The sequence below is a fragment of the Hipposideros armiger genome, unplaced genomic scaffold, assembly GCF_001890085.2.
Source record: "Hipposideros armiger isolate ML-2016 unplaced genomic scaffold, ASM189008v1 scaffold_22, whole genome shotgun sequence".
Classification (NCBI taxonomy): Eukaryota; Metazoa; Chordata; class Mammalia; order Chiroptera; family Hipposideridae; genus Hipposideros; species Hipposideros armiger.
Window position 1 is genome coordinate 6,845,493 of NW_017731372.1, and position 27,082 is coordinate 6,872,574.

The 27,082-nt window shown below is 44.2% G+C and overlaps 1 protein-coding gene across 1 annotated transcript; it reads left to right on the forward strand.

The window, feature by feature from the left end:
* The first annotated feature begins 1,487 nt into the window (after positions 1–1,487).
* Positions 1,488–13,966, forward strand: NEK2 (NIMA related kinase 2). Its single transcript, XM_019635462.1, has 8 exons — positions 1,488–1,776; positions 2,584–2,801; positions 3,093–3,333; positions 5,191–5,273; positions 5,919–6,045; positions 6,896–7,112; positions 8,930–9,055; positions 13,064–13,966. Exons 1-8 carry the CDS (start codon positions 1,681–1,683, stop codon positions 13,288–13,290), a joined length of 1,335 nt encoding a protein of 444 aa, XP_019491007.1. The 5' UTR covers positions 1,488–1,680; the 3' UTR covers positions 13,291–13,966.
* The last annotated feature ends 13,116 nt before the right edge of the window (positions 13,967–27,082 follow it).

Genomic DNA, 27,082 nt, shown 5'->3' on the forward strand with positions numbered 1-27,082 from the left:
TGATACAGGATGGGGGCGCGGATAAGGGAGTCAGGTGGACGGTATTCCAGACAAATGGAATAACAGGTGCAAAGGTAGTGGTGGTGGTGGTACGAGCTGAGAAAGCGTGCCAGGTTTGGAGAATTGGGGTAAAGCCTAAGAGCAAAAGAGTGGCCAGAGAGAAGGTGCAGGATTTGGGGCAGGCCGGCCAAAGAGCTCCATGGATGTCAGTCTTTAAGAGGTACTAAAATAAAAAATATAATGCCAATTAACACAGGCACTTGTAACTCCTTGCATAACTTTTGAAACCTAAATCGGTCTCATTCCCTTGAGATAAGACAGTGAGTGCCCTTGAATGAATGTTATGTTAAAAATTCTCCTGGCTGGAAATTCCAATTATGTTATATTCAGTGCGTGTAATAAATTTCTTATTTTTAACATAAAGAGGTTTGCAATTCTTATTAATAGAAAATCAAGTTCCTTTCAATCCCATGCTGAACAGATATTTAAAGAAAATTGACCTATTTACTAATTGCCAAATTATGAACGTTCTGGTAATGCACATATAATGGATGGAGGCCTCTAGGTCCCCTCTCCCAGGTAAAAATAGGGCTGCTCCGTCTGGCTGGGTCAGGTGAAATTGTTGGTTTCTGTGGGTGCCCAGAAAAGGCTATGTTCAATGTCTTGTCAATTAATTATGTGTTCGGCACTCCAGATAACCTATTTGGTAGTCTGTTTTTTGTGGGGTTTTTTTGTAGGAGTCTTAAAGGTTTAAGCCTGTTTGCCTAGAGCCATCATATTCTCCTGGATATTCCAAAGCAGCAGAGACTTCCATAGTCTACCCTGAGGGTTTGTACACATCCACCGCATGTTGAACAATCCTCTAAATTCGGTTTTCAAAATATAGTCTTTCTATGAAGACTGCACCTTGCACAACGTCATGTGTAACTTTTAAATCGTTACTATTATTAGTATCCAAGGTTTTTGCATTGATTCTTCTCTTCCTGGCTGTTGGACCTAAAGCAAATAATCGAACCTTTCTGTGCTTCCATTTCCTCATTATACATTTTCCTACTTTACAGGTTTGTGTTGAGGAATAAACGAGACAATACATGTAAATGGCTTGGCACAGTCCCTCGCCATAGTTAGCACTTCAGCAAGGGACTGTACTTTTTCATTTTTCCGTACTCAGCTCTGCTGTCCTCAGCGTGACCCCGCCCAGGTGCAGGGTACAGGAACTTGAGGGGTCGAGTGCAAAGGTCAGAAGGCATTTGGTTGAGGCAGTGTGCAAAGGAGTCTGAAAAGAGGTCTCTGGATTTCGGTTATCTTGGCGACTTCAGCCAGAGCGACAGAGTTGCACAAACCATCTTCCCGCCGCTTTTTCTCGCCTACATCTCCTTTTGACCTAGCTCCGCCCCTTTCTCCCTAGAGGTAGGAAGCAGACGCCGACACCGACGCCGACGCGGTTGCCTAGGGATACGGCTTCCCAAGATGCCCAGGGTGTTGTGTTCCTCTCAGCCAATTAGAGAGGCGAAGCGTCCTCACTTTGGGCCAATAGACTGCGAGGCCAGGGCCCGCGACGGTTAAACGGGGCTGAGGACGGAGGCAGTCGGCTGTGTAGCTTGTGGGTGGTTTCGGAGTCGGTGGCCGTCGCTCCGCGGCTGCGGCGCGATCTGTTGGAGTCCTGCGGTGGGCCGGGCCATGCCGACCCGGGTGGAAGACTACGAGGTGCTGCACACCATTGGCACAGGCTCCTACGGTCGCTGCCAGAAGATCCGGAGGAAGAGCGACGGCAAGGTGAGCGCGGGCCCTTCCCTGTCTCCGCCCCGGCTAGGATTTCGCCAGCCATTGGCGAGCGCCCTCCGTCCCCGAAGCAAGAGGCCTGGGATTGTGGGTCTCCAAGGCTGGGTGCCGGGAAGAGTCAGCCATCTCCCCCAGATCTGTGTCTGGGTTGCTCAAAGGATGGGAGACTGCGTCTATTGATATATATTCTTTCCCCGTTTCTCTTCCATTTCCTTCCTTTTTCCTGCCAAGGTCCTTGCACTGGGGACAGGTAGCTGTCTCCTGAGCTATTTTTTTACAGAAGAGTAGAACTCTGGGACAGGAGAAAGGGGGCACAGTCAGAGCTCATTTAAGACATCCGTTATTCGCGTATTGGATCCATATTTCCCATGTGTGCAGGTTAACTTTACACAGAAAGAAACGAGGGAGAGGAAACTGCCTGGCTGCTGATGGAGAGATCTTTGCTCAGGTTTCTCACCCTGGAAAAGCTTGGCTGGCTGGCATGGGCGGGGGACTTGGACGGACTCTGCCTCACCTTTGACCGGAGTACCTTTTGAACTCCCACAAAGCAAGTGAGCGGAGGGGGTTGGGTGAGGCCTAATGCACCTCCCCCCTTTCTCTCCCATCGCATTATTTACTGCTTAAAAATTAGAGGAAGATTATGGAAATAAAATCAGGTGTCCTTAAGTTTATCAGACCAAAGTAGATGGTAATAACTGTGTGATCTGTTTAATAGAGAAGTAATTTTTAAATTTTGGAACGTTCATTCTTTGTTTTTGTGTATAACGAGTTCATTCTTCCCTTGGGAAATTCTTATTTCAGATATTAGTTTGGAAGGAACTTGACTATGGCTCCATGACAGAATCTGAGAAACAAATGCTTGTTTCTGAAGTGAATTTGCTTCGTGAACTGAAACATCCAAACATTGTCCGTTACTATGATCGAATCATTGACCGAACCAACACAACACTGTACATCGTAATGGAATATTGTGAAGGAGGGGACCTGGCTAGTGTAATTACAAAGAGAACCAAGGAAAGGTAAGTTAATCTTTGAAATGTAAGCTGAAAATGGGCCTGGTTTCATTTCTGTTAAGCATCCTGTTTTAGGATCGGGGACAAAGTACTTAGTAATGTGGAAAGAGAGTTCTTGTATTTAGTGGGTCCACAGTACTTTAGGAAATCCCTGGTGCGTCAACACCCGTGTTTCATATCGGAGTATGATATTTATTTCCGTATTTGTACACTTCGAAAGCTAGATAATTCACATTATCCCATCTTTGTAATGGCTTTATGCAGAAGTTACATGTGGTATAACTTCTTTGGTTTCAGACAATACTTGGATGAAGAGTTTGTTCTTCGAGTGATGACCCAGTTGACTCTGGCCCTAAAGGAATGTCATAGACGAAGCGATGGTGGTCATACTGTGCTCCATCGGGATCTGAAACCAGCCAATGTTTTCCTGGATGGCAAGCAAAACGTTAAGCTTGGAGACTTTGGGCTAGCTAGAATATTAAACCATGATACGAGTTTTGCAAAGACATTTGTTGGCACACCTTATTACATGTCTCCTGTAAGTATTTCAGAATGTAGATACCTTTTAAACTTCTTCATTAAGCATTAAAATGCAGGAAAAGTGAGTGTTTTGTTTATTTGTGTGTTCAGGAATATCCAATAGCCAAGAATTAATAACACTGTTTCATTTTAAATTTACATTTTTCTAAATGGACCACCCGACCATTAAACTCCTCTGTATTGGCAATTCAAGTCAGGCTTTTGTTGAATGACTACCATGTGCTAAGTTCTGGGATTACAAAGATGAAATAGGTTTTGTCTCTGGCCTCAAGAGCCGTGTTTCCCAAAGTGCCATAGGTCCGGTACACCAGCTTAGACTCATTTGGAATGTTTGTTCAAAATGCAGAGTCTTTGGCTCCAAGCCCCAATCTCTTGAATTTGGACTCGACATTTTAACAGACTCTCGTCTAGATGATTCTTGTTTATGGAGCTTCAGGGCTCAGGAGGCTCATTAACTTCAGATAACATGTTTTTACAGTGTTAACTTTTTGTATTTGTTTGTTTTTTGTTGCCTTTTCCTATAAGGGAGCTGCAAAGTCCACATACTTTTTTTGGTATTTTCTTTATTGCTGGGTATTTTGTTTCCAAAATTTCTCACCATTTTAAGGAGCACTGCTATTCATATGAATTATTCTTTCTTTTTTTTTGGTCGTTATTTTCTTGGTGTGTAGCTCTCAAAATGAAATCATTGGGTCAAAGGGTGTGAACTATTTGTGTCTCTCTAGATACTGCCTCCTATTGACTTTTGAAAAGCTTGAACTAATAGGTGATAGCACCAATGGGTTATATATGAAATTGAGCAGATAAAAATGGAGAGAGATTAATTTTTTTTAGCAGCTCACAAACATTTCCAGGATTTCCTAAATCTTTTTTAGTTATGTTAACCAACCTGACTGCAGTATAAAACTGTAAATTAATGATTTTGTTTTTCACTGAGATTAGACACGGCCAGAACAGTGTCATTTTCTCACTGGATCATATTCCAAATAGAAAGCCTTTAACATAAAGGAAAATTATCCAGAAGTGGTTCTTGGAAAATTTGAAACCTGCACAATTCTTTTGTTCCTTTTCCCTGCTGCCCTTGTAATTAGATCAGTTCAGCCTTCCCCAAAGCATCGATTGTCAGGCAATAGTATCAGACACACCTGTTGGACTTTAAAACACTAAGATTTTGGTACTTGCCCCTGTGTTCTGTTGAGATAAGAGCTGTGGCAGATTGTTGTTACTACAAGTGTGGAAGAAAGGCAAACAATTAAAAGAGGAAATGAAAATGTTTAGTTACTACTGTAGTTTATACAGTGGACTAAGAAAATGTATACGTGAATAATTCAATTAGACATTTATGTCTGTATCCATTTAAATGTGGGTTAGATATATGTGTTTGTTATTCTGAAATTTTTTCTGGTTCTTTTAAAATAGAATTTCTAGATTCTGAATGTCATGAGGGTAGAGGTCTCTCATATTCACCTTTGAATTGTCAGTGCCTCACCTGTAGTAACAATAAACATTTGTGAAGGAAAAGTAAGTGAATGAATTATGCTGTATGACAAAGTATATTACGATAAGATCATTGCCTTTTTTCCATTATAAATTTGAAGATGAAGTATAAAGTGTCATCTTTTGTTATTATGATACAAGATCTGACATAAGCTGAATCAGCCTTTTTTAGTTGAAATTTTTGTTACAGGTATAAAATATTAATAATATAAAATTTTTCCCTTTTTTTTTTTTTCCCTTGAACGAATATTACCAAACTTTAAAGTTCCATGTTTTTGTCTCAGGGGTAATTTTATAAGTTTAAAAATAAAATAAACTTTTAACTACTCCTCCTTTCTTACCTTTTATCCTCCTGAAGGAACAGATGAATTGCATGTCCTACGACGAGAAATCAGATATCTGGTCACTAGGTTGTTTGCTGTATGAATTGTGTGCACTAATGTAAGTATGATGAAGACAGATTTCTAGTCTGAGGTTTAGAGTCAGAGAGGTTTGTCACCTTTCGCTGGATTCAGCTGTTTGACCATCCATGCACATTCAAGTCTGAAAGAATCAGACCTTGGGTTAAAATAAGGTAGATGGACAGGCTAAAAAAATTATTTACAAATTAATAATATAACGCCTAAGGCTGGATCTTAACTGGTTCAAGCTTCCAACTTGGTTAGATGCTTCCTTGTTAGACTGATGCTTAGCTCAAGGGGACAGCAAATAGGTGAGGCCTATGGAAGAAATGAAACAAAGATCTAGGGGAGAGGTCTGGAAATTTGGAGACCAAGAAAGCAATTTTGCCCTATGGGGTGCTTGACATTGTCTGGTAACATATTTGGTTTTTACAACTAGGGAAGCTACTGGCTTCTAGTGCATAGAGGCCAAGCGATGTTGCAGAACATACTATGATGCATGGGACAGCCCCACAGCAAAGAATTATATGGCCCCAAATGTCAGTAGTGCCAAGGTTGGGAAACATATCTACAGAAGAAAATTGCAGAAGTAGAAACAGAAATAGAAACTGGAGTTAAACCACGCTCTTGATTTGGTTCTTAATGTATTCTCATTTTTACATTAAAAAAAATTTTTTTTCTCTAGGCCTCCATTTACAGCTTTCAACCAGAAAGAATTAGCTGGGAAGATCCGAGAAGGCAAATTCAGGCGAATTCCATATCGTTACTCTGATGAATTGAATGACATTATTACAAGGATGTTAAATTTAAAGGTAAACATTGTAAGATTATATTGTCTGTTTCTATCTCTCAAATTTTGGAGTATGAGTTCTCCTTGTAGAGCAATGAGACTGAAGAAACATTAAAGATATTTCCTTAGCTAAATCTACTCTGTTAACACGAGTGAAAACATGTGAATTTGGCAAATTGTATATCTGTGCTGGTCTACCCTCTGTTCTTTCCTTTTGTTGCCTCCCACTCTCTGCCGTGCTAACAAGAAAAGATGGCAGAAAGGATCCTAATCCTCAGTTCCCCTTGTAATAATTTGTTACTCTGTCCACTGGAGCAAGAGGCAGAATAAGAGAGACCAGAGATAGGGGTGTCTGGGGGAGGAGGGGTGGCTAAAAAGAGTAGAGGAAATAACTTGAAGAAACAGATTATGTGAAAAAAAATCTGGCCATGGAATGAATGGGGAGGGAGATGCCCTAGGGATCAGGCTGATGTAAAAGTTAAATGCTGTGGGGTTACAAAGAGGGATATAGATAGGTGAAGTAATGTGATTGAAAGTCCATGAGAGAGCATCCTGCTTACTGTAGTTTAGAGAAACAAGGGTAGTGCCTGCCCTAAAACAGACCCTGACAATGCTCCCAAGCACCAGCACAGGGATGGAGGCTTCTAGGTTAAAGGGGGAACAAAGATAAGTAAAACTATGCATTACCTTGTGGACCCAGAACCTTGTGAATTAGAGCCCCAATGAACTTATTTTTACAGGTGGGTAAGGCCCATCCATAAAAGAGTACTTTCTTTTGCCTTGGACATAGATGCCCTTTTAATGTAACTGCTATTTTTGGATGAGTATTTTGTTATGAAATCTGACTAGAGTACTGAATATGTTTCCCCCAGTATTACCATCGACCTTGTGTTGAAGAAATTCTGGAGAACCCTTTGATAGCTAACTTGGTTGCAGAAGAGCAAAGAAGAAATTCTGAGAGAAGAGGGCGACGATTAGAACCAGAAAAGCTGCAGGATTCCAGCCCTGTATTGAGTGAGCTGATACTAAAGGAAATACAGTTACAGGAACGAGAGCGAGCCCTCAAAGCAAGAGAAGAAAGACTGGAGCGTAAGTCTGAATGGGGCAAAGCAAAGGGGAGTTACAGGAAGGCTACTGTGATGTGTGTGAAAAATCTGCGTGAAAGGAGTGTTTTATAGATATGTGTTCTATTAGAACATTCTTATAAATACAGTAAAACCTTGGATTGTGAGTATAACTTGGTTTGCAAGAGTTCCCCAAGATGAGCAAACATTTCTAATAATTTTAACTTGGTAAACGAGCAATGTCTTGCAATACAAGTAGTTTGTTTCCAGAACGAATGATGCTCACAAACCAAGGTATTACTGTACCTGAGAAACCAAAATATGTATTGTAAAATATGTAAATCAAGGCTGCTGGCACCTTCTTCCTGAGCTAACTCTTTGTCTGAGATCAGGTGCTATCATTGTATTGTTGGGCACCACTGTGAGGGTGCAAACACAGTATTCACTATATGTTCCTGAAGACTTTGTAGCTTTTCATGTATACATGATATAAAAAGTATAGTATGCATATATAATACATTATGTATACATTATACTTTACTGTTACTTTTTTCTTCTGTTCCTTAATATATATACCCTAAAGTTTTTACATTGTAAAGGAAGGTCTTCGAATTGCTGCCTTCCATAATAAAAAACAACTCCTACCTTCTGATATGACTGGTCCAATACAGTCCAGGTCTAAAATCCTACACTATGTAGGACTAGCTATGTTCAGACAATTCAATAATGTGGTACAAGAGAGTCCAGGTTTATAAAACTCTCATGGGTATTAAATGATTAGGTGCTAATTCGTTTTTGGTGTTGGAATTCTGTCTACTCCACTAAAGTGAGAGCTGCTAGGAGGTTTTAGAATTATGCAAGGCAAGGTAGCAACAGCCCCAAGCCTCTTCATTTTAACATTAAGAGGCGAGAGATGTGGCTATGACTGTCTCCTACCACCCTCCTGGCTCTCACCTGACTTCGCTTCTGCAGCTTCAAGCCCAGTGCAAACTTCAGAAATCTTTTTCTATTTAAGTGTACTTATGAAGCGTCCAATGCATTTGTTAATATTTCACTTCCTAATGATAATTGTGTAATACTGTGAGATATGCTTTCTGTAGACAGAAAACCTATGCTTCCCTGGAAACCTTTTTTTTACTTTTCTGTCAAAAGAATTCTGTAAAGCTATATACGATGTCAGAGGGGTAATAGATTTGGGGGAGGGAGGTTATCACTTTGTGAGGGGTATAAATGTCTAACTATTACATTGTTTTGTACACCTGAAACTAAAAAAAAGAATTCTGTTAAAAAAAAACACTGGTTATAGTGTTTTGAATTTCATATAGCAACTGAAATCTGAACTTTCTAAATTCTGGGCCATGAATAAATAACAGCCTTTGTTATTGATCTGAAGTCCCTCCTAGCTCAGTTGTGGTTTAGTCCCTTCTGTTTGGGTGCTGTCATTCACCCAGAGAAAGAGAGGATTGTACTGTAAGAGCAGGTAACACCCAGAAAATGAACTGCTGCCTGCTTTCAGTGGTGAGCAGAAACAGTGTTTTGTTTTTTGGTTTTTTATCCCCCCAAATGAGTTATTTCCCCACAACCTGACCACAGGCTGAAGCTAACTTTGTACTTGTGCTTAAAACCAGTCCTTACAAGAAAAACTAAGACAACACACAACATATTAAAACACCGAATTAAAAACGAGCACCAGCAAATGGGCCTGGTTATACAGTAAGAAACCTTTCACATCGCATTTCTCATCTTAGTGACCAGGAAAAGTGACAAGACTACCAAATGAATCGTTTTATACCCAAAGCCACTTGTTAATTTCTTTTTTCTTGTTCCATTCATTTTTTAAAGAGAAGGAACGAGAGCTTTGTGTTCGCGAGAGGCTGGCAGAGGATAAAGTGGCGCGAGCCGAGAGCCTGATGAAGAACTACAGCCTGCTGAAGGAAGAGAAGCTGCTGTCTCTGGCGAGCAGTCCAGGTAAGAGCATCAACTCAGTGACAGCTGCTGCTGCCAGTGAAGAAATGGGCACCCGTGTTGCTTCAAGAGGCTTTGGTAGCCCTTTTCATTTACAAAGTCTCAAGTTTTAAGATGGCGTTAATTCAATATATGAATTTCAATGGAAGTAAGAATTCTGTTATAGCAATGATTTACTCACTGGGTTCATAGGCCTGAGGCAATAAGTCATAAAGATTTCATCTTTAGTTTTATTTACCTTATCAAACTATGTGTTTATGATTTGGTGTTTATTTTTTCAAAATAGGACATTTAAAACAATGCTGTGCATTTCAGATTTTTCTCTGGGTATGTTATTAGAACTCTACATTTCTCCCTTTTTTTTTTTTTTTTTTTTTAGCTGAGCCATCCTGCCACCTGTTGGCAGCTCAGCGGCTGCTCAGCTCGGGCTAGACTCGAACCGCTGTTGCTCAGAGCTCAAACTCTTGAGCGAGCTCTTAACCAACTGAGCCACTCGGCCGGCCCCTATTTCTCCCCATTTTCAAGCAGGAATACTAGCATTTTACTGTGGCCACATGCCCACATAATCCATGCCACGTCATCCTTCACAGAAAATGTGGCTTACCAGGTGTGATAAGCCAACGGTGGAACACGCCATCGCTTTTGGGTCTTTGCTAAGACCCATTCAAATTGAAACATGTATTTGTCAAAATATGACTGTCTGATGTCTACATGTACTCTGTGTATATATCGACAGGGTCTTGTACATAGCCAACCAGCCTTCCCGGGGCTTGCCTTTGTGGGCATTGTCCCAAGTGCTCTGTGTTAGTGACATGTGGTTAGTGTGTGTACCAGTGGACCAACTCTAACAGGTGTTCTCATTCCACAGAAACCCTAAATCTAATTTAATCGACTCTTTAGGATTATGGAAAATGCAAAGCATTCAGTCTTTCCTCTTGATTATGATACAAATTAGTTTTAAAAGTTTTTTGTTGATTTTCAAAATTTTCCAGTGAAATTTTCAATGAAACTTAGAGTTTTTATGGCTCCCTGATACCAAGTAAAACAGCATACAAGGTGTGATTAAAAAATATGGTGAATGTTTGAATAAAAAAAATTTATTACAGTAAAAGACACATTGCCATTAATCCCCCTCAAAATATGCCCTCTCGCTTTGAACACACTTATCCCATCATAGTTGCCACTTTCTGAAGCAGTTCTGGAATTCCTCTTTCATGAGTGTCTAGTTGCGCTGTCGTGGCTGCCTCGATGTCCTGAACCAATTGAAAATGTTTTCCTTTTATGGTCATTTGGACTTTGGGGAAGAGCCAGAAGTCACACGGTGCCAGATCCAGTGAATAAGGTGGATGAGGACACACCATAATGTTTTTAATTAACAGAAATTGCCGTACCAGAAGCAATTGTGACATGTAGTGTTGTCATGATGGAGGATGAAGTAAAGACATTAAAGAGGACTTCCAGAACTGCTTCAGAAAGTGACAAGAATGATGTGATAAGAGCGTTTGAAGCAAGGGGGAGTATTTTTAGGGGGATTAATGGCAATGTGTCTTTTACTGTAATAAATTTTTTTAAATTTAAATATTCACTGTATTTTTTTATCATACTTCATATGTGAAGGCTGTCATTTCTATCTTGAATAAGTTGAGAGAGAATCTGGTCACTTCAGTGAACATGACAGCATTTTGTAAATAGAACAGAGAAAAAAACTAAGTGTGATGGTTATAGTAACTTTATAGTGATAGGTGATGGGAATCAATGAAACTAGTGAATGAAACAAAGATTACGTAAAACTTAGGCTTCGCCTGTGTTACAGTCTTTCTTTTTCTTCAGCATTGTTATCTACCGTTCCAGTATTTTTATAATATTTATTTCAGCTTTTCTTAGATTCCACACTGCCATCCATAGCGACAAAATAGTTTGTTTTTTAAAGATTTTTATTGGGGAATTGGGGGAGGGAACAGACAAGTTGCTGTCCTTTTGTTCTTTAGTCTAGTTGTGGAGGACATCACTTCACTGGCCCATGTTGGTATTATCATTGTGCTCTTCCTGGGGAGGCAGTCAGTCGCCAGCCATTGGACGGCCACTCACGGCAGCCCACTGCAGTAGGGGCTGCAGCCTACATTGTGGCTGGCCACTCACGGCAGCCCAGCTCCAGGTCGAGCTGTTGTTCACCATCTTAGCAGTAGAGGGCACAGCGTCACTGGCCCATGTGGGATCCGAACTGGTGGCCCTGCTCTCAAGAGCTCGCGCTCCCAAGCCAACTCTTAACCAATGAGCCTCTCGGCCGGCCCAAAATAGTCTTAAATCAGGATTACAGTGATAGACCAAGAAGAATATTTTACCTGGGTGAGTTTCATGCATGAAACCCATTACTGAGAATTATTGGAGGCCCTGTTGGGGACAGCTCTTCCAGTTAAAGAGTATGTCCACATCTTGTTCTGAGAGGGTCTTTGAGCAAAGGATGAAAAGAGCTAGAGAAGGATGCTGTGTTTCACATTATCAGGATACACAGGTAGATAGAGAATCTACCTTATGTGAATCATGGCAAGTACTTAAAATGGGCTGTAGGAATTGAGTATCCACTGGGGCTAGGAGGTATTTTAAAATACTGAACCTGAAGGTAAACAACAAAGCAGTGGGAATTGGGTGCCATTGTGAACTCAGGACAGTTGGAAATATCCTCTCCCCTCCTTGGGCTATCAAATCAGACATAAGGAAAGCATCGTAAATATGTCAAGATCATCACAGTAAGCGACAGCATCTTTTTCAAAGCTCTTGTTAGCCTGTTTTACGAAGTACTAATTTTTAAACTTTTTTTTTTTAAAGAAAGTTTAGTGGGAACAGTGTGTTTGTCCAGGACCCATCAGCTCCAAGTCAAGTCATCATTTCAATCTAGTTGTGGAGGGTGCAACTCTGGCCCATGTGGGAATCGAACCGGCAACCTTGGTGTTATAAGCTTGTGCTCTAACCACCTGAGCTAACTGGACACCCCACGAAATACTGATTCTTTTTCTAAACACTTTTCTTCCTTATAAAATTATCCCATTAGTAAGATTTACAATTTATGCTGTTGGTTAATAAATGTATAGGTATGTGTAGTAATAAAGGCGGAGGTATTTGAAACAATGGAGGTAAGGCTAAACAATGAGTGTGCTTGAAGCAGAAACAATGTACAGCTAGGAGGTCACAGGATAATGGGACAGTTGGAATGCAGTGTTTCTCTGGGCAGTCTACTCCTGCGGCAGGGCCTTTCTGTTTTGTTGGCCTGGAGCCTACTCCTCTGTATAGCCTCATGGCTTTACTTTCATCCAGTCCCTGCTCAAAAGTCACCTCATTAAGAAACTTCCACATCTGCCTGCCTTTCCCAGTGATATTTTCCCCACAGCACATACCCTCAGATAGTCCACATATGGCTTGTTTAGTTGTTTGTGGTGTATCGCCTCTTCCTCCTCCTCCGAGAACAGGGCCTTTGTTTGATCCACAGTGGCCCATACAATGAGCTCAGTAAATACTTGAACTTATTTTCTTGAAATGAACACAAAGGAAAAATACAAAGCTTCTGGAATTCAAACCTGCGGCTCCCCAACCTCCAAAGAGTCTTTCAGTAGCTGCTCTCTAAGAAAGAGCTGCTGTTTCCATACTTTTCTGGAAGTAATGTGTTTTAGGTAGAATGGCACTTGTTTTCAAGAGTGGAGATAAGTGCCATTGATTTCCAGAAGTTTTATGTTGTGGCCCATGTAATTTTAAGAAAAAAGCTATTATTAAGAGAATGAAACATACCTCCCTTGATATTTGGCACATTCCAGGATTATTTTTTCAGCACCAGATTAAAAGGCTGATTTTTTTGGTTTCTACCGACCTCAGGTCCCTAACCTCCTGTCCCAGAGAAACTAAGACAGGTACCCAGATTTCAAATGTGAACTGAAAGGAGTAAATATTTTTGATAAGTATGATAAGCATGGAGGAGTTGAACTGTTCACATAACTCAAAACCCTTTTTCTCTTCCTAAAGAACTTTTCAATCTTTCATCCTCGATAATTAAGAAGAAAGTTCATTTCAACGGGGAGAGTAAGGAGAACGTCGTGAAGAGTGAGAATTCTGAGAGTCAGCTCACCTCCAAAGCCAAGTGCAAAGACCTGAAAAAAAGGCTTCATGCTGCCCAGCTGCGTGCCCAAGCCTTGTCAGACATTGAAAAAAATTACCAGCTGAAAAGCAGACAGATTCTGGGCATGCGCTAGCCGAGCCGGAGACACAGAGCTGTGCATGGCGTTTACTGCTGCCAACCCTGTCAAGACTGATATTCAACTGCTGTAGCTTGATATACTTGGTTCTGTGAGCCATGCTTCTCTGTACAGTAAGCGCGATGTTTTGGAATTGCTTTTGCTGTTTTTCAGCAGTAATTATATAAAATGTCCACACCTTTAGTTTTTCTTTCTTTTTCAAAGAACACTTTATAGAAAGAATGACACTTTCTCGCTTGGGCTTTTAAATCCTGAATGTGATTACTACTGGAATAAGAAATGTTACATGCTAAATGTTGGAGAAAAATGATGTTAGGAAAAAAAAAAATTTACCCAGGGGTAGCCCTTACTGAGAACTTTTAAATGGCTGAGTGGTGTGCTTCCAATCGTCGTGTCTGGATTTAAAATTTACAGTCTGAGGTTTGAAAAGTTCTAGAGATTAGAAAACCTAATTGGATACGAACTGGTCATTAATACCATGATATCTTACTTATAAATATCGCTTACAAATATCCCGTTGCCTTGTAGTGCAAATCTGTCACGTTTGTTAAAATTCATCACTGTGATGTCTGTATTCTTTTTCCCCCCCTTTTTATTCTGTTTAATTGTATATAAGCTGGCTGTCATTTACTCACCTCTTTATCACTAAATAAAACAATTCTTTAGTTTTCCTATATCTATGTCTCTTGCATTTGTTGGTGTCTTAGTTGGAGGGAGTCTGTTTATGATTCATAGGCACTGGGGGTAGGTAAGAGCATTGATCTGGTGCTCACAAGAGCAATAATGGCACTTTACTCCATGTCATTAATCCATCGAAGCCTGTGGTTCTTAACTGGGGACAATTTTGCCTCCCCAGGGGACATTTGGCAATGTCTGGAGACATTTTGAATTGTAGTGATTGGAGGCAGGTACTAGTGAATCTAGTGGGTAGGGGCCAGGGGTACTGCAAAACATCCTACAACACACAGGACAGGCCCCCACAGCAAAAGGCCAGTAGTGCCGTGCTTGAGAAGCTTGGCCTAAGCCAAAACTTGGAATAGACCCCACCCTTGAAGGCAATTTATGTTGGTTTTGATGGATTCCTTTTTTTTTTTAAAGATTTTATTGGGGAATTGGGGGGAGGGGAACAGCGTTGAGGAATTGGGGAAGGGGAACAGACAGGTAGACAAATTGCTGTTTTTTTGTTCTTCATCCTAGTTGTGGAGGACGTCGCTTCACTGGCCCATGTTGGTGTGATCATTGTGCTCTTCCCGGGTGAGGCAGTCACTCGCCGGTCATTGGTTGGCCGCTCACAGCGGCTCCCGGCAGCTCACACCGGCTCACGCTCACGCTGGCTGCCAGCCACTCACGAAGCTCACGGCAGCCCACTACAGTCCACTGCAGCCCCGCTGCAGCCTACGCCGTCGCTGGCGACTCACAGCAGCCCAGCTCCAGGTCGAGCTGTTGTTCACCATCTTAGCTGTAGAGGGCACAGCGTCACTGGCCTTCAATGTGGGATCCGAACTGCAGCCCTGCTGCTCAGAGCTGGCGTCCCAAGCGAGCTCTTAACCAACATGCCACTCGGTCGGCCCTTGATGGATTCCTTTTTATGTCTGACTTTTAATATGAATTATTGGGTTGTCGGAAAAGTCATGACACTTTTGCAACAAAAAAACATAGAAAAAATACGTCATGACTTTTCCGACGACCCAGTAGCAGTCTTTGTTGTTGTGCTCATCATTTTTCATGTGATGTTTTCCTAGCAATGCTCATCCTTTTAGCTTAATGGAATAAGGCCAAGTTATGAAGGGTTAATAATCAATGGGAAGAAATATCTCCTTTATTCGTTATTTTACTATAAGTTTACCATCCAGTTGGTAATGTAGTTCTTTCTAAGACAGCTGATATCCAAGCACAATCAGAAACCGATTACCATGCCTTTCTGCTATACCCACAGATTAATCCTAATGGTCACTTTGATACACACGTCGAGTGTAATTCGTAGGGCCCAGTACAAAATAAAAAACGTGGGGTTCCTTGTTCAAGAAGCAGGAAGCAATACCATTAAAGGTACATAGAAAACTTGGTCCTTTCTTCCAAGGCCTCTGTTTATGGGCGTGTTATTTGCTATTAAAGTTCTAAGTAAAGAACAATTCAAAATTTGAATTATTAACATGAGTTTTACAAGTCATCTTTTATGCTGTACGATGCCAGTTTTAAATGCAAATAGCACATGAGCTCATGTGTAGAATCACTGAAATTATATAACTTGTATTTTGTGGCTCATCCAGGAGGATGACAAAAACACAGATCCTGGTGACAGGCACCTGGGGACTCCCTGCCCGTGCTTGCTGATCCCCTCTCCCTCCAGCCGCCAGACCTGTGCACTGCCAGGTTGGAGAAGTCACGCCATGCACTTCCCTTTTCCTCAGACCCACTGCCCCAACCCACAGCACCTAGGTCACCCCCAAGGATCTTAACACCTCTAAACTGGGACCTTTGTTCCTGGATGAGGGTACCTAGATCACTCCTGCCAAGATATGGCCTCCAGCTGGCTACCCACCAGCTATGCCATGGGGCTGCCAGCCCCCAAATGAGGGAAAGGAATTAGGGGGCAGCTGCTGCCATGCCCTGTCCTGAGATACTTTAGAGCACAAGCACCCAACCCTGACCTTTCCATTGCCCATGCCCAGGTCCCTGATGGGAGCAGAGTGTGGCCGTGGTCATGGATACAGGCAGGAAGAGGAAGCTGGTGTACCAAAGGGTGAGGCAGGAGGCAGGGCCATGCATGCACTGGGGCCCTAAGCCCCCACACATGCCATTGTCCATTGGACTTGACTTATGAAACACAAATTCAAAGATACAGTTATTACGAATCTCAAGGCTGCAATCACAGCATTCAACCCCAGGTGCCGGGCCCTTCTAAGTGCCAGGTCTTTCTACATGTGGGGCTTGTGTGACCGCACTGGAGGCACACACGTGACACCAGCCCTTTCTCTAGAAAACTTTTATTATTTAAAAAAAAATTTTTTTTTTTTATATAGGAGGAAGATTTATTAAAGTAAGAGAAGGGTCAGCTGGGCAGAGTCTGCTGGAAACTACTGCCTCTCCAGAAAACGTTTGTTCTACCTCAGGAAACAAGTTTCCATTTTTAACCCTGTGGCATGCTGGGAGAGCTTCTCTAGTTTTCCCATCTCTGACTCCACCTTCATTTTCATTCCTTCCTTCAATCAACAGTCGAGCAGCTCCCATGAGCCAGGCACTATTCAAGGTGCTGAAGATAACAGCCATGAAGGAACACTGAAACCCCTGCCCTCATGGACAGTCCATTCAAATGGGGCAAGACAGTAAAGGAGCTACATGTATTTAGAGCCTGTAAGTGCTAAGGAGCAGAAGGAAGCAGGAAAGGGGAGCAGGGAACGGGGGGTTGCAGTTTTAGAAGAGGCGGTGATTAGGGGTGCAACAGGAAGAGGAGGAACAGGCTGACTTGGAAATGGGCCGAGGCTTGGAAACTGAGAAGTTTTTAACCTGATTACGTTTCCCCTCTCCCGGCTCTAAAGCCAACAAACCCTTGTTTCCTGTTCACCCCCAAAGCTGGGAACACCTGGGGGTATGTGGACAATGATGATAAATTAGATCTCTTCCATGGGGAGCTGTGGGGTCCTCCCAAATGATGCTCTTCAACATCTCTTTCTAAGACCTAAGATGCTTTTCTAGACACCAACACGTACTTAGACCATTACAGACTTGACATAATGAGTTTTACCAAGCACCGCCTACTCAAAGATTTGAAAAAGGGTAATAATTGGATTTGAATAGTAACCAGCTGTTCTGAGAGACAGCAACCACAAGGTGGCACCATGATCCCATTAGACTTGAAGTCCCACACTTCCCACCCAGCTGGTGCAATTGGTTGTTAACTGAGAGATTACATGCCAGGCATTGGTTAAATGTTGTTTTCCCATTATTTCATTCAATCCTCACAACACCCCTGATAAATAGGCATCATTAGTGGCACATTTTACACGAGGAGACCGAAGCTCAGCGATCACAGCTAGGAAGAGGCACAGCTGGTTTCTGAACTTGACTATAAAAACCTTGACTGATTTCCTGTCTCCACAAGACAGCGAAAGGTTAGCTTTGTCCCCAGACCATCTAGTGTCCCATCATGATTGATGGGTTAAGGGTCACGGTGCGTGGCTTTACCTAAGACATTTGAATGACTAAGGAAGGGCGGACCAGAGCTGGCATGGGGAGAGTCCAGTGGCCTTCCACACCTGCAGGCTAGGGGAGATAGGTGAGTGGGCGGTGTATAAAAGGTGGTCTTCAAGTGACCCCAGTAGAGCCCCAGGACTGCCCCTTGCCCCTTTCCTTAGCATCTTCCATCATTCCGCCTTATGGCTTTCCGTTTCTTCCAAAGCCCGGCCCTGATGCCCAGCCCCCTGCTTCTTCCCCAGGGCCACCTCACTCAGGCCTGACCTCTCCTGAGGTATTGTATGCTTTCAGGTGACCCTGCTTCCAGGACAACGCCCATTTCCTCTAGGCAAGCTAGTTCCCTCAAAGACTCAAGGTAAGGCTGCCCTCCTAGAAGGAAAGCAAAAGATAACACAAGGCAGCTGTTTTACATAGAATGGAGGGAACTTGTATGTCCCAACAAGAAAGGGTTATTGTTCATGGTGACTTGGCAGCTGGGAAAATAGGGATCCACATTGGCTGGCTGGATTTCACAGCGAGGAGGAGGAGGAGGAGGAGGAGGAGGAGGAGGAGGACGAAAGCAGGCTTCCCCGAGGGACGGACGTGCTGCCGATGGCTAGCTGATAGAATCCGAGGGCCCGCCTTCCCCATAATGCGGCTTCCTGTGCCCCTCCTCCACCCTCCCCTGGAGAGCAGAGGGCACCTGAAAGGTTGGGTTCAACAGCACTATGGGGCCGGCCAGCAGGGGCACCCTCGCTTACCTCCACCAAAGCTCTGCTCCTGCACGCCGACAGCCACAGGCACAGGGGTGGCTCTCTGGTTCGCCGGACATTGAAGGCTACACCAGTGACTCCCTAGGACGACCCAGTCAGGAAGCAGGCCCCTCTGCCTCCTGTCCGCTCCAGCTTTCTATGAGACAACTCGCTGGCCCTCTGGAATCACGCATTCACAGGAGATGTTTACAGTGGCCTATTTTATTCATTACATTTTAAAAAATCAGTTTTTCCTTAAGTTCTGAGGTGATAACATCAATGTAAACATTTCTAATAGTATGGAAATATACATAGCAACAATTAAAAGGTAGAAGTTTCCTCACCCATAATCTCACTTTCTATCTCTCTTTCCAGAAGTAGCTGTTAACCATCTGGTGCTTGGTGTTTCCTTCTGGGTCCTCTGTGTGTTGGGGGGCGTAAGGGGTGGGGTTTCTCTGTGTATGGGGTCTGTGGGGTGTGTGGAGTGTGTGTCTACCTGCATGTATCCGACTATGTGTATTTAAACCACACTCATAAATCGGATCTTAATTTATGCATTGTTTTTTAATTTGCTTTTTTTTTTAAGTTTGGGTGTTTTTTTTAACTTTATTGGGGAACAATGTGTTTTTTCAGGGAACAATCGTTTTTCTAGGACCCATCAGCTCCAAGTCAAGATGTGTCCTTCAATCTTAATTGTGGAGCGTGCAGCTCAGCTCCAAGTCCAGTCTCTGTTTTCAATCTACAATAGTTGCGGGAGTTGAACCGGCAACCTTGTTGTTAAGAGCACGCACTCTAACCAACTGAGCCATCTAGCCACCCACCGACAGCTCAGATCAAGTCATTGTCCTCAATCTAGTTGTGGAGGGCGCAGCTCACTTGCCTATGTGGGAATCAACCTGGCAACCCTGTTGCTCAGAGCATGTACTCTAACCAACTGAGCCACCCGGCCGCCCTTTAATATGCTTTTTAAAATTAACAGTAATTCTTTCTTATTGGTACATATAAATTTTCTTCATTCCTTTTTAAAAACTGCCTGTGCCATCTTTTGCATTCACCCGAACTTCATTCTAGGAGGGCAGCCTCACCTTGAGTCTTTGAGAAACTAGTTCCCCTAGAGTGCCCAGCACTGTGGGGACCACAGCCCCTGCCAAGAGAACGTAGGGCCTTGGGGACAAGGCAGGCACACGCCTTTAAAACAGCTACACACTCCCACGGAGAAGTTTGCCTGCTCCAATCACAGAGTCACCGACCCCAGCACTGCCCTCAAGAAACTTCATGGTCAATTAACTGGGAAAATAGGCAACACAGCATACAGCAGCCGCCCGACCAGGGTCTGGCTGCCCCAGAGCATGCTGGACAAATCCCCATGATGCTTGGCCGAGAGTCACAGAGCACAGTACTAATCTGATATGAGTCTCCCTTCTGCTCCCTCTCGGCACAGCGTTGGACCACCTGCCATGAGAACCATGTCCAAGTGCTTCCTACTGGGAGCCAGACTCTGGACACGGAGCCGAGACACTCAGCAGCTGCCCTGCCTGTGGCTTGTCTGTTTAGTCTCTCTGAGCTTCAATTTTCTCATCTGGAGGAATGGACAGTAATACCAGAGAAGATCAAGTGGGGAAAACTGTAGTCAGGGACCTAGAACTGTGCCAGCCTAGGAATTTATACCACCTGGCTTCAGTAAAGATTCAAAGCGGCTTCTAAGAAAACATGGGTTTTAATAAAATGCATATATTAAAAGTAAGAAGGAAGGGTGACCCTAGGAATGAGTTCAATGTATTGTATAATTATACACTATTGTTGGGCCACAAATTTGGCTTTAAGCTTCCTAGCAGCCAAAGCGAAAGTGGGGAAAGCTTATCCCATATAGGCCCATAAAATAAAGGCAGTCCACTTGCTCAGGCTGTGGAACCATCTGGAGGGTTTCTCATTTGCACCGTTAAGAAGAGGACACCGTGTCATGGAAGGAGCGCCCTCCTAGATGACCTCTGTGCAGTATGTGTGACGCCGAGGCCCAGGGCTCTTTCTGTCCTGGCCCCTCCACGCAGGCTTCTGACATCACCGAAGCTCAAGTCAGCAAATGCTATTGTAACTGAGAGAGCAGGTTTTGAAATATGTTAGTGTGTTTTTCTCTTTCACAGTTTTGTATCTTTGTCTCTTTATTTTCCCCACCCTTATTTTTGAGATATGCCTTCGGGAAGGCTAGGATGGTTACAGTAAGAGTATCGAGAGTTAAGAAAAAGTCACCACTGTTCAGCTTGTGACAGCCAAGGCACTGAGGCAGGATTTTTGAGTCTGCAGCATCTGGAAGTGGGGTTTTGGCAAGAGAGAAAAGGGTTTTCTAAATTTACGGAGCTCCCGTTAATATATCAAGAACCAGCCTAGAGGACCTGATGATAGAGTCCAACATCTGACAGGACAGCAAGCACCCAGGATGTGCAGTGAGCAGTTCTGCTTCTCAAACGTTAATGTGCACACGAGTCTCCTGGGCATCTTGGTAAAATGCAAGTTCCAATTCCGTGGGTCCAAGCCAGGGCTTGAGAGTCTACATTTCTAACAAGCTCCCAGGTGATGCGACGCTGCTGTGCATGGACCACTCTCTGGGAGCGAGGGTGTGAGGGTAGCAAGGCTAAAAGTGAAGAGAGAAGACCCTCTCCTCCTGGGCCAGGGAGCTGTGGGGGGAAGATGGGCCGAGGTCGGGGACGTGGGTGGTCAGGCTCGTGCGCTGGCCTTGCTGCTCCAGGCTGAAGTCCCGGAGTGAGGAGGCCAGCTGAAGAGGCTGAGCGGAAAGGCTAAAGCAAAGGTCCTTTGTGCCCTGATCTCCATTTAGAACTTTGGCTGTGGGAGGAGTTGGGGGGAAGGGGAAGCCCTGTGCTGGGGACTGTGGCAGCCTGAGGCAGGGACAGTATCTCATCTGACATTCCCAAAGCGCTTAGCACCTCATGATGTAGAAAGAGCTGGAAGAGACCCAGCGTCTTGCATGTCCTCATGGGGAGTTCCAGTAAGAATCTGGCTGGGGACATGGGGCTCACATTATTCTTGGGCTGACCGGGAGTTACAACCATGCTTCGGGGGTTAGCAGAGCTTTCAACGAGAGAGGAGGTGGCCAATGGGTTGGCCGTGCCAAAAGAATAGGCCAGGAGTTACACCCACCATTGATGGCAGTAGCAGAAGTCCCCATGATGGCCAGGGACGGACTGGGTCAGCCCAGCTCGTGGACCAGACAGATGGTCACATAGAGGGGAGAGCCGTGCAAATGTCAGCTGGGGAGCCATCCCCACCACTACCCTCAGCTCTGCTCGCTTTCCTGATGCCACACTGCCAAGGGGACAGGAGGGGTAAAATGGTTCATTAGAGTTGAACTCTGAATTCACTGAATGTTTACCCCAAACCAGTCAATTAATTAGCCTATTGGATGTTTCCCTCACTACCCTACCAGGTGGAGAATGCGACAATATTTATTAGATTCATTACAGGAAACAGAAGCCACAACTTTGCTCATCAGCACAGAGTGTGTTTTTTGTTTGTTTGTTTGTTTTTTGTTTTGTTTGTTTTTAGCAGTCATAATAAAGATAATCTGTAATGCTGCTAAGACTAGTGTAGTCTTAGCGCTGCTTAAGAGAGCACATACATAGGCAGCTTTTAGTGGGATCAGCAGACACAGGGATACGGGGTTGGGGCCACAAACCTGGGGAGAGGTGAGGGTTCGGCTGGAAGTATCCAGGGGAAGCACAATTTGAGCAGAAGTCAGGAGAGGAGACACCCGACTGGCAGACAGGGAGCAGAGGAAGGATATGAGAAGGTTTAAGCAAAGCATGGGAGAAGGCCTCATTCCTTTGTCCAAGGGCCCTTTGTTGCCCGCTAGCCACTGAGCCAGGAACTGGGACGTCAGAGAGACATTCCGAGCCTCATCTGGCCCACTCTCCAAGGCCAGGATGAAAGAAGAGCAGCACTTCCCTCCTGCCCTCCGAACAGAAGCCCTCATAGGGGTTCCCTCTCCCTCTCCCTCCTCAGTCCCCCCTTGAATGGAGGTGGTTTGAGGTGGTAATCCCCTTGCTGCACTGCCCTCTGTCTTCTGCCTTGGACAGTCTGAGGATGCGGATGTGGGTGGATGGAAGACCAATGTGTGGATCTCCTCCCCCATTCAGATTTATCCTGAGGAGAAGGGAGCAGCCATTTGTATTTAGAAAATTCCCATAGACAAGATCTGTTGCCTTCCTCCCCCACCCCTAACACACACACACACACACACACACACACACACACAGAGGCTGATGTGTCTAGAACTTGAAGTTCAAGCTGGGGCATGAGGTCAGGTGGCATTGGCTGCTGGGAACAGGAAGACAATTTGGAAGGCCTTTAAGTCTCTCTCATAAGGCATTTGGATTTATCATTACATTTTGCAGCATTTTTCAGCTGCAAATTCACTCTCATGGAGCGTAGACCCTCACTGTACAGTTGGGACCCTGGAGGTCAGAGAGGAGGGCCAGCCTCTGGTCACACAGAGCCAGGACTTCCCAGGTCCTGCTCTGAATCACTCTGTGCGAGGCCTCTCTCCTGCTCCTGCCTGTTCTCCAGCATGCAGGAAAGGATTAATTATTAATTTTTATAACAACCTAGAAACTGATATCTGTGAACCACGAGCCGACACTTCTTTTCCAACATCCAGCCACTTAATCGTGGTTTTAGCTGGGTCAGCATAACAGTCTCATAGCCTCAGAAGTGAGGAACCGTGAAGGCCTTCATCAGCCATTCCGGGGGGCAAAGGCCAAGTTCACAGCAGGCAGTGGTAGCATGGGAGCCCATGACGCTCTCTAAGAATGATACCTTCACCACATATCAGGGCTGGGCCTCATTATATTGCCTTTCCTGGCGTTAATTGTCTCTTACCTTTGTGTTACTTAGCTTCAGTTTTCAAAGCACTTTCACAGACGTGATCTCAATTGATCCCCAAACGATGCTTTAACTGGGCTGGGTGGATAATAGTTCTCCAGGAGAAAATAACCATTCAGAGATGTAAGTGACTCACTCAGGATCACGCAGACCCAAGGACTTCTGTCCTCAGTACCACCCACCTGGAGGAATGTGTAGCTGGACTGCCCTTTTAATGCAGGGGTGTGATTACAGGCCTTGGATGTGTTTTGGGGCTGCCTACAAATCCTCTGGAAGTATTGGCAGCATTTCGGGCATTTTTCTGAGAAAGAGTCCATAGGTTTCACCAGACTCTCTTTGACACCAACCAGTAAGAACCACTGCTTTAAAATACGCAGTCAAAACCCCTCTGTGCCACTACCTGCTACTGTATTCACCTGATGAGGCCTCTTCTTGTGGTTCTGGGGTTTGCTGGGCACAGTGATGGCCAGGAGCTGGGCTGGCGGGGAGTCTGCTGACCTCAGATGTTTGGTTTCCCTTGAATCTGGAACTGTCCAGGCGCAAACACCAGGCTGGGGGACCTATAATGCAAAAGGTCTCATTTTCAATAGCAACACCAAAGAATAAGGTTTACAGGAAATGCACATTATTCATAATAAAAATAACCCTGCCAAACTACATTAAGGGACATTAAATAAATGGTAAAACATGCCACGTTGAGAACTCTAAATACTGTATAATGCTATTTGCCCAAACATATAAGTTTTATGCGACCCTAATAAAAATATCTAAGGTTTTTCTTTTTTTAATCGAACACAGTGAATTTACATACAACAATTTACCTGGAAAAAAATAAATGTATGAATAGAGTCATGACATTTCTGGGAAGAAAAGAACAGGGTCTGCACTCCCAGATACTAAAATACATTAAAAGCTTCAATTATGAAACAGACAGGAATGAAAGAAGACAGGCAGCTCAATGGAAAAGAAGAGAAAACCCAGGAAAGGCCCTATGCATTAAAGGATACTATATGTAGTAGTATGTGATGAATGTGATGTTCAAATCAGTGAGGGAAAGATTAGCTGTTTAGTAAACGATGTTGGAATCACATGGGAAAATGAAGCTAGATTCCCTACCTCATCCCATGTACCAAATTAAATTGAAAATCTCCGTTTCTTTATAGCAAGAAGGGGATATAGTTCCTGCCACATAGCATAATTGTAGGGGCTATGTGAGATAATGCATGTGAAGTTCTAAGCCCTGTGTCCAGCTCACAACACCCACCCGATAAATATTAGCTAGTATTATTATTAGCATTATGATTAGTCCAGATGGACTGTTATTCAAACATGTAATGACGAAGTCATAACATTACTGAATGTTCAGGCAAATCTTTCCCTGATCTCAAGGTGGACATGGTTTTCACAGAAGCAAAGGAAGAAACCAGCAAAGACAGGGTGTTCCAGGAGCCTTAGAACGTTCTTATCCTGTGACCCAGCAATTCCACTTTTAGGAGGTTTATCCTAAGCACTCGTATGTTAGAGAAATGGACCAAGATGGTTACTAAGCATTTTTTATAAGAGCAAAAAGTAGGAACAGTCTCAATGTCAAAAAAGGAATGGTTGAAAAAGAATAGTTGACCATACGATGTAGCCATTAAAAATTAAAAATCATCTCAATGAACGTTAATCGATTGATTTGGGGAAATGCTTAGGTTAGAATGCTAACCATGACCCAAAGTAGCATATATAGCATATATCTTGAACATACCAAAACGGTTATTTCTGTGTGGTGAGAATAACTTGAGTTTTTTTCTTTTTCTTTCTTTATTCTTTGCAAATTCACTGTATTAAACCTGCTTCTTTTATGATTCTACCCGATTTAACAGGGGTTTTAACATCTATTTTTATAATTTTTTTAAGTTGCCAGACATTTGTGCTTTTGAAAGTTATTTATTGAGCAGAGATTTTACAAAAGCTACTTCTCCATCTTTGCTTCTCAAACTGGGGGACATTTGGGGTTTCTGCAAATAGGTCACCCCTTGATCATGTCCACAATTTCCTTGAATAATCGTCCCCCTAGACATTACTTTTATAGTAAAAAAAAAAAATCTGAATGAATTATGGGAGAAATACAAAGTGCTTTAATTTCTCTTTTCAGATAGAACAGGAGGCCTATGAAGCACTGACCCCCAGATGACCTCGTCCGTGAGCTGTGTCTCGGGGGAGCTCGTTTTCTTTGGAATATGGCTACTGTGGACAGGCGTGCGAGGAGCCTGCTGCAAGGCTCTGGTGCTAAGGTGAAGTTTATCCCCACCCTGGGCCTGAGGTAGCCAACTGCGTGCAGGGCTTTCTTGAGAGTTCAAAGTCTCAGGTGTCACAAGTCCCCAGAGTCAAAGATTTCCCTCAGATGGAGGCTCACTTCCCAGAAGCCTCCAAAACAAATATTGATAAGCAAATAAGTTACAAGGAGCTGGCAGGTAGCCAGCGTGGGTCACACCACTGGAGCCCTGGAGAGAGTGAGGGTTCCCACCACATGGGCCTGTTGGGGCAGTGGTCGTCCCCTCTGGGCAGGATGAGGTACAGAAAATGGGAAGACAACCTGCCCAGGTGAAACTTGGCTGGGACTGGGGGCCGGGGGGCAGGCTGGGCTGGCAAGACTGCTGTGAGGCGGGCAAATTCTGACAAGAGGGGAGCTGGGCTCACATCATCTGCCCACACAATGCCAAGGCCTAGGGCAATGATTATGGGGGCAATCTTACGAGGACAACCTGTGTGTCTCAGGCTGCCTGAGGGGTGCCGGGGAACGGCCTTGGCATATCCCACGCTGTCTGGGCCACTGCATCCACCGACGTCAACTCACGCTAATGAGAGCAGGCTCACAGATTCAGGGGCATGTGGGGCAGTGAACTTCGCACAAGCCCAGCCCTGCTCTCACGGTGGGCTGCAGCCTTAACCTTGGCTTGGTTTATGAGGGACCTGGAATAAGAGAGGGAGGACAGCCTTCTAGCCCCAAGGCAGGTGAGTGCAGGAGGCCACAGGACCACTAGTATTTATTGAGCTTTTACTCTCCATCTGCCCCTGTGTTAGCTGTATACATCTGGTAGCCCACATTTCTCACCGCAGTTACTGGATTATCTCCATTTCACAGATGAGGCTCAGATGTGATCAGTGGAGACAGGAAGGTCACACAGCTAGTGAATTGCTAGCTGGAGATGGAGGGGTTCACAAACAAATCTGTGACTTTCCTGAGCCGGTCTGTTGCCACTGACCTCGGTTCTCTCTCATTATGAAGCCATCCTCCAGGCCCAGTCTCAGGCCCACAGGCGCTCCTGGTGACTTCGGCCTTCCTTCCTTGATCAAGTCCCAAGGAAGTAGCTGGGGAGTGGAATGCGAACTTTCTCTCTCTGCTTCCAACACAGGCGCACCCACCCTCCTTCCTTCGGCTGGCTTTCCCCTGGGAAATCAGGCAAGCTATGGTCAAAATAGCAAGCATGAAGTTACAAAGGTTCTAGAACCAAACCAGCTGTCCTGGTTGGTGGTCCCTGACTCCCTCTGAGAAGGTAATTGGAAACCCCGGGGGATCCTGGACTCTGCTTTTGTTTCAGAGAGTTAAGTTTATGAAGAGCTTGGCCTCAATTCTGCCCCACTCTTTCCCTCAGTTCTTTGTGCTGTCCCCCCAGACACCAGAGGTGGTGAATTGAAGGCAGAAAGAAGGCTCTTTCTTTCTCAGGTGGACTGTTTGCTTCTCTGGGATTTCCCATTTCATCCTGCCTCACCCCCCCCACACACACACACCTTCACCCCGCAGGCCCAAATTGGGGCATTTTTTTAAAAGGCTAACTTCTGAATTGCAGAAAATGGAGATCAATTTGGTGTTTTTAGCATTCCTTTTCTCAGACAGTCACAGCAGAATGCCTTATCACAGGCCTTGGGCCTCTGAGAGGGGCTGCAGCCAGCGGACACTTAGGCATGTGGGCCCTGCAAAGGCT

Bases quoted from the DNA above. Each gene is read 5' to 3' on its own strand.
- NEK2 (XM_019635462.1), top strand. From the start codon at position 1,681: ATGCCGACCCGGGTGGAAGACTACGAGGTGCTGCACACCATTGGCACA. The intron at 3,334-5,190 runs GTAAGTATTTCA...ATCCTCCTGAAG, and splicing joins CACCTTATTACATGTCTCCT to GAACAGATGAATTGCATGTC. The intron at 7,113-8,929 runs GTAAGTCTGAAT...CATTTTTTAAAG, and splicing joins AAGAGAAGAAAGACTGGAGC to AGAAGGAACGAGAGCTTTGT.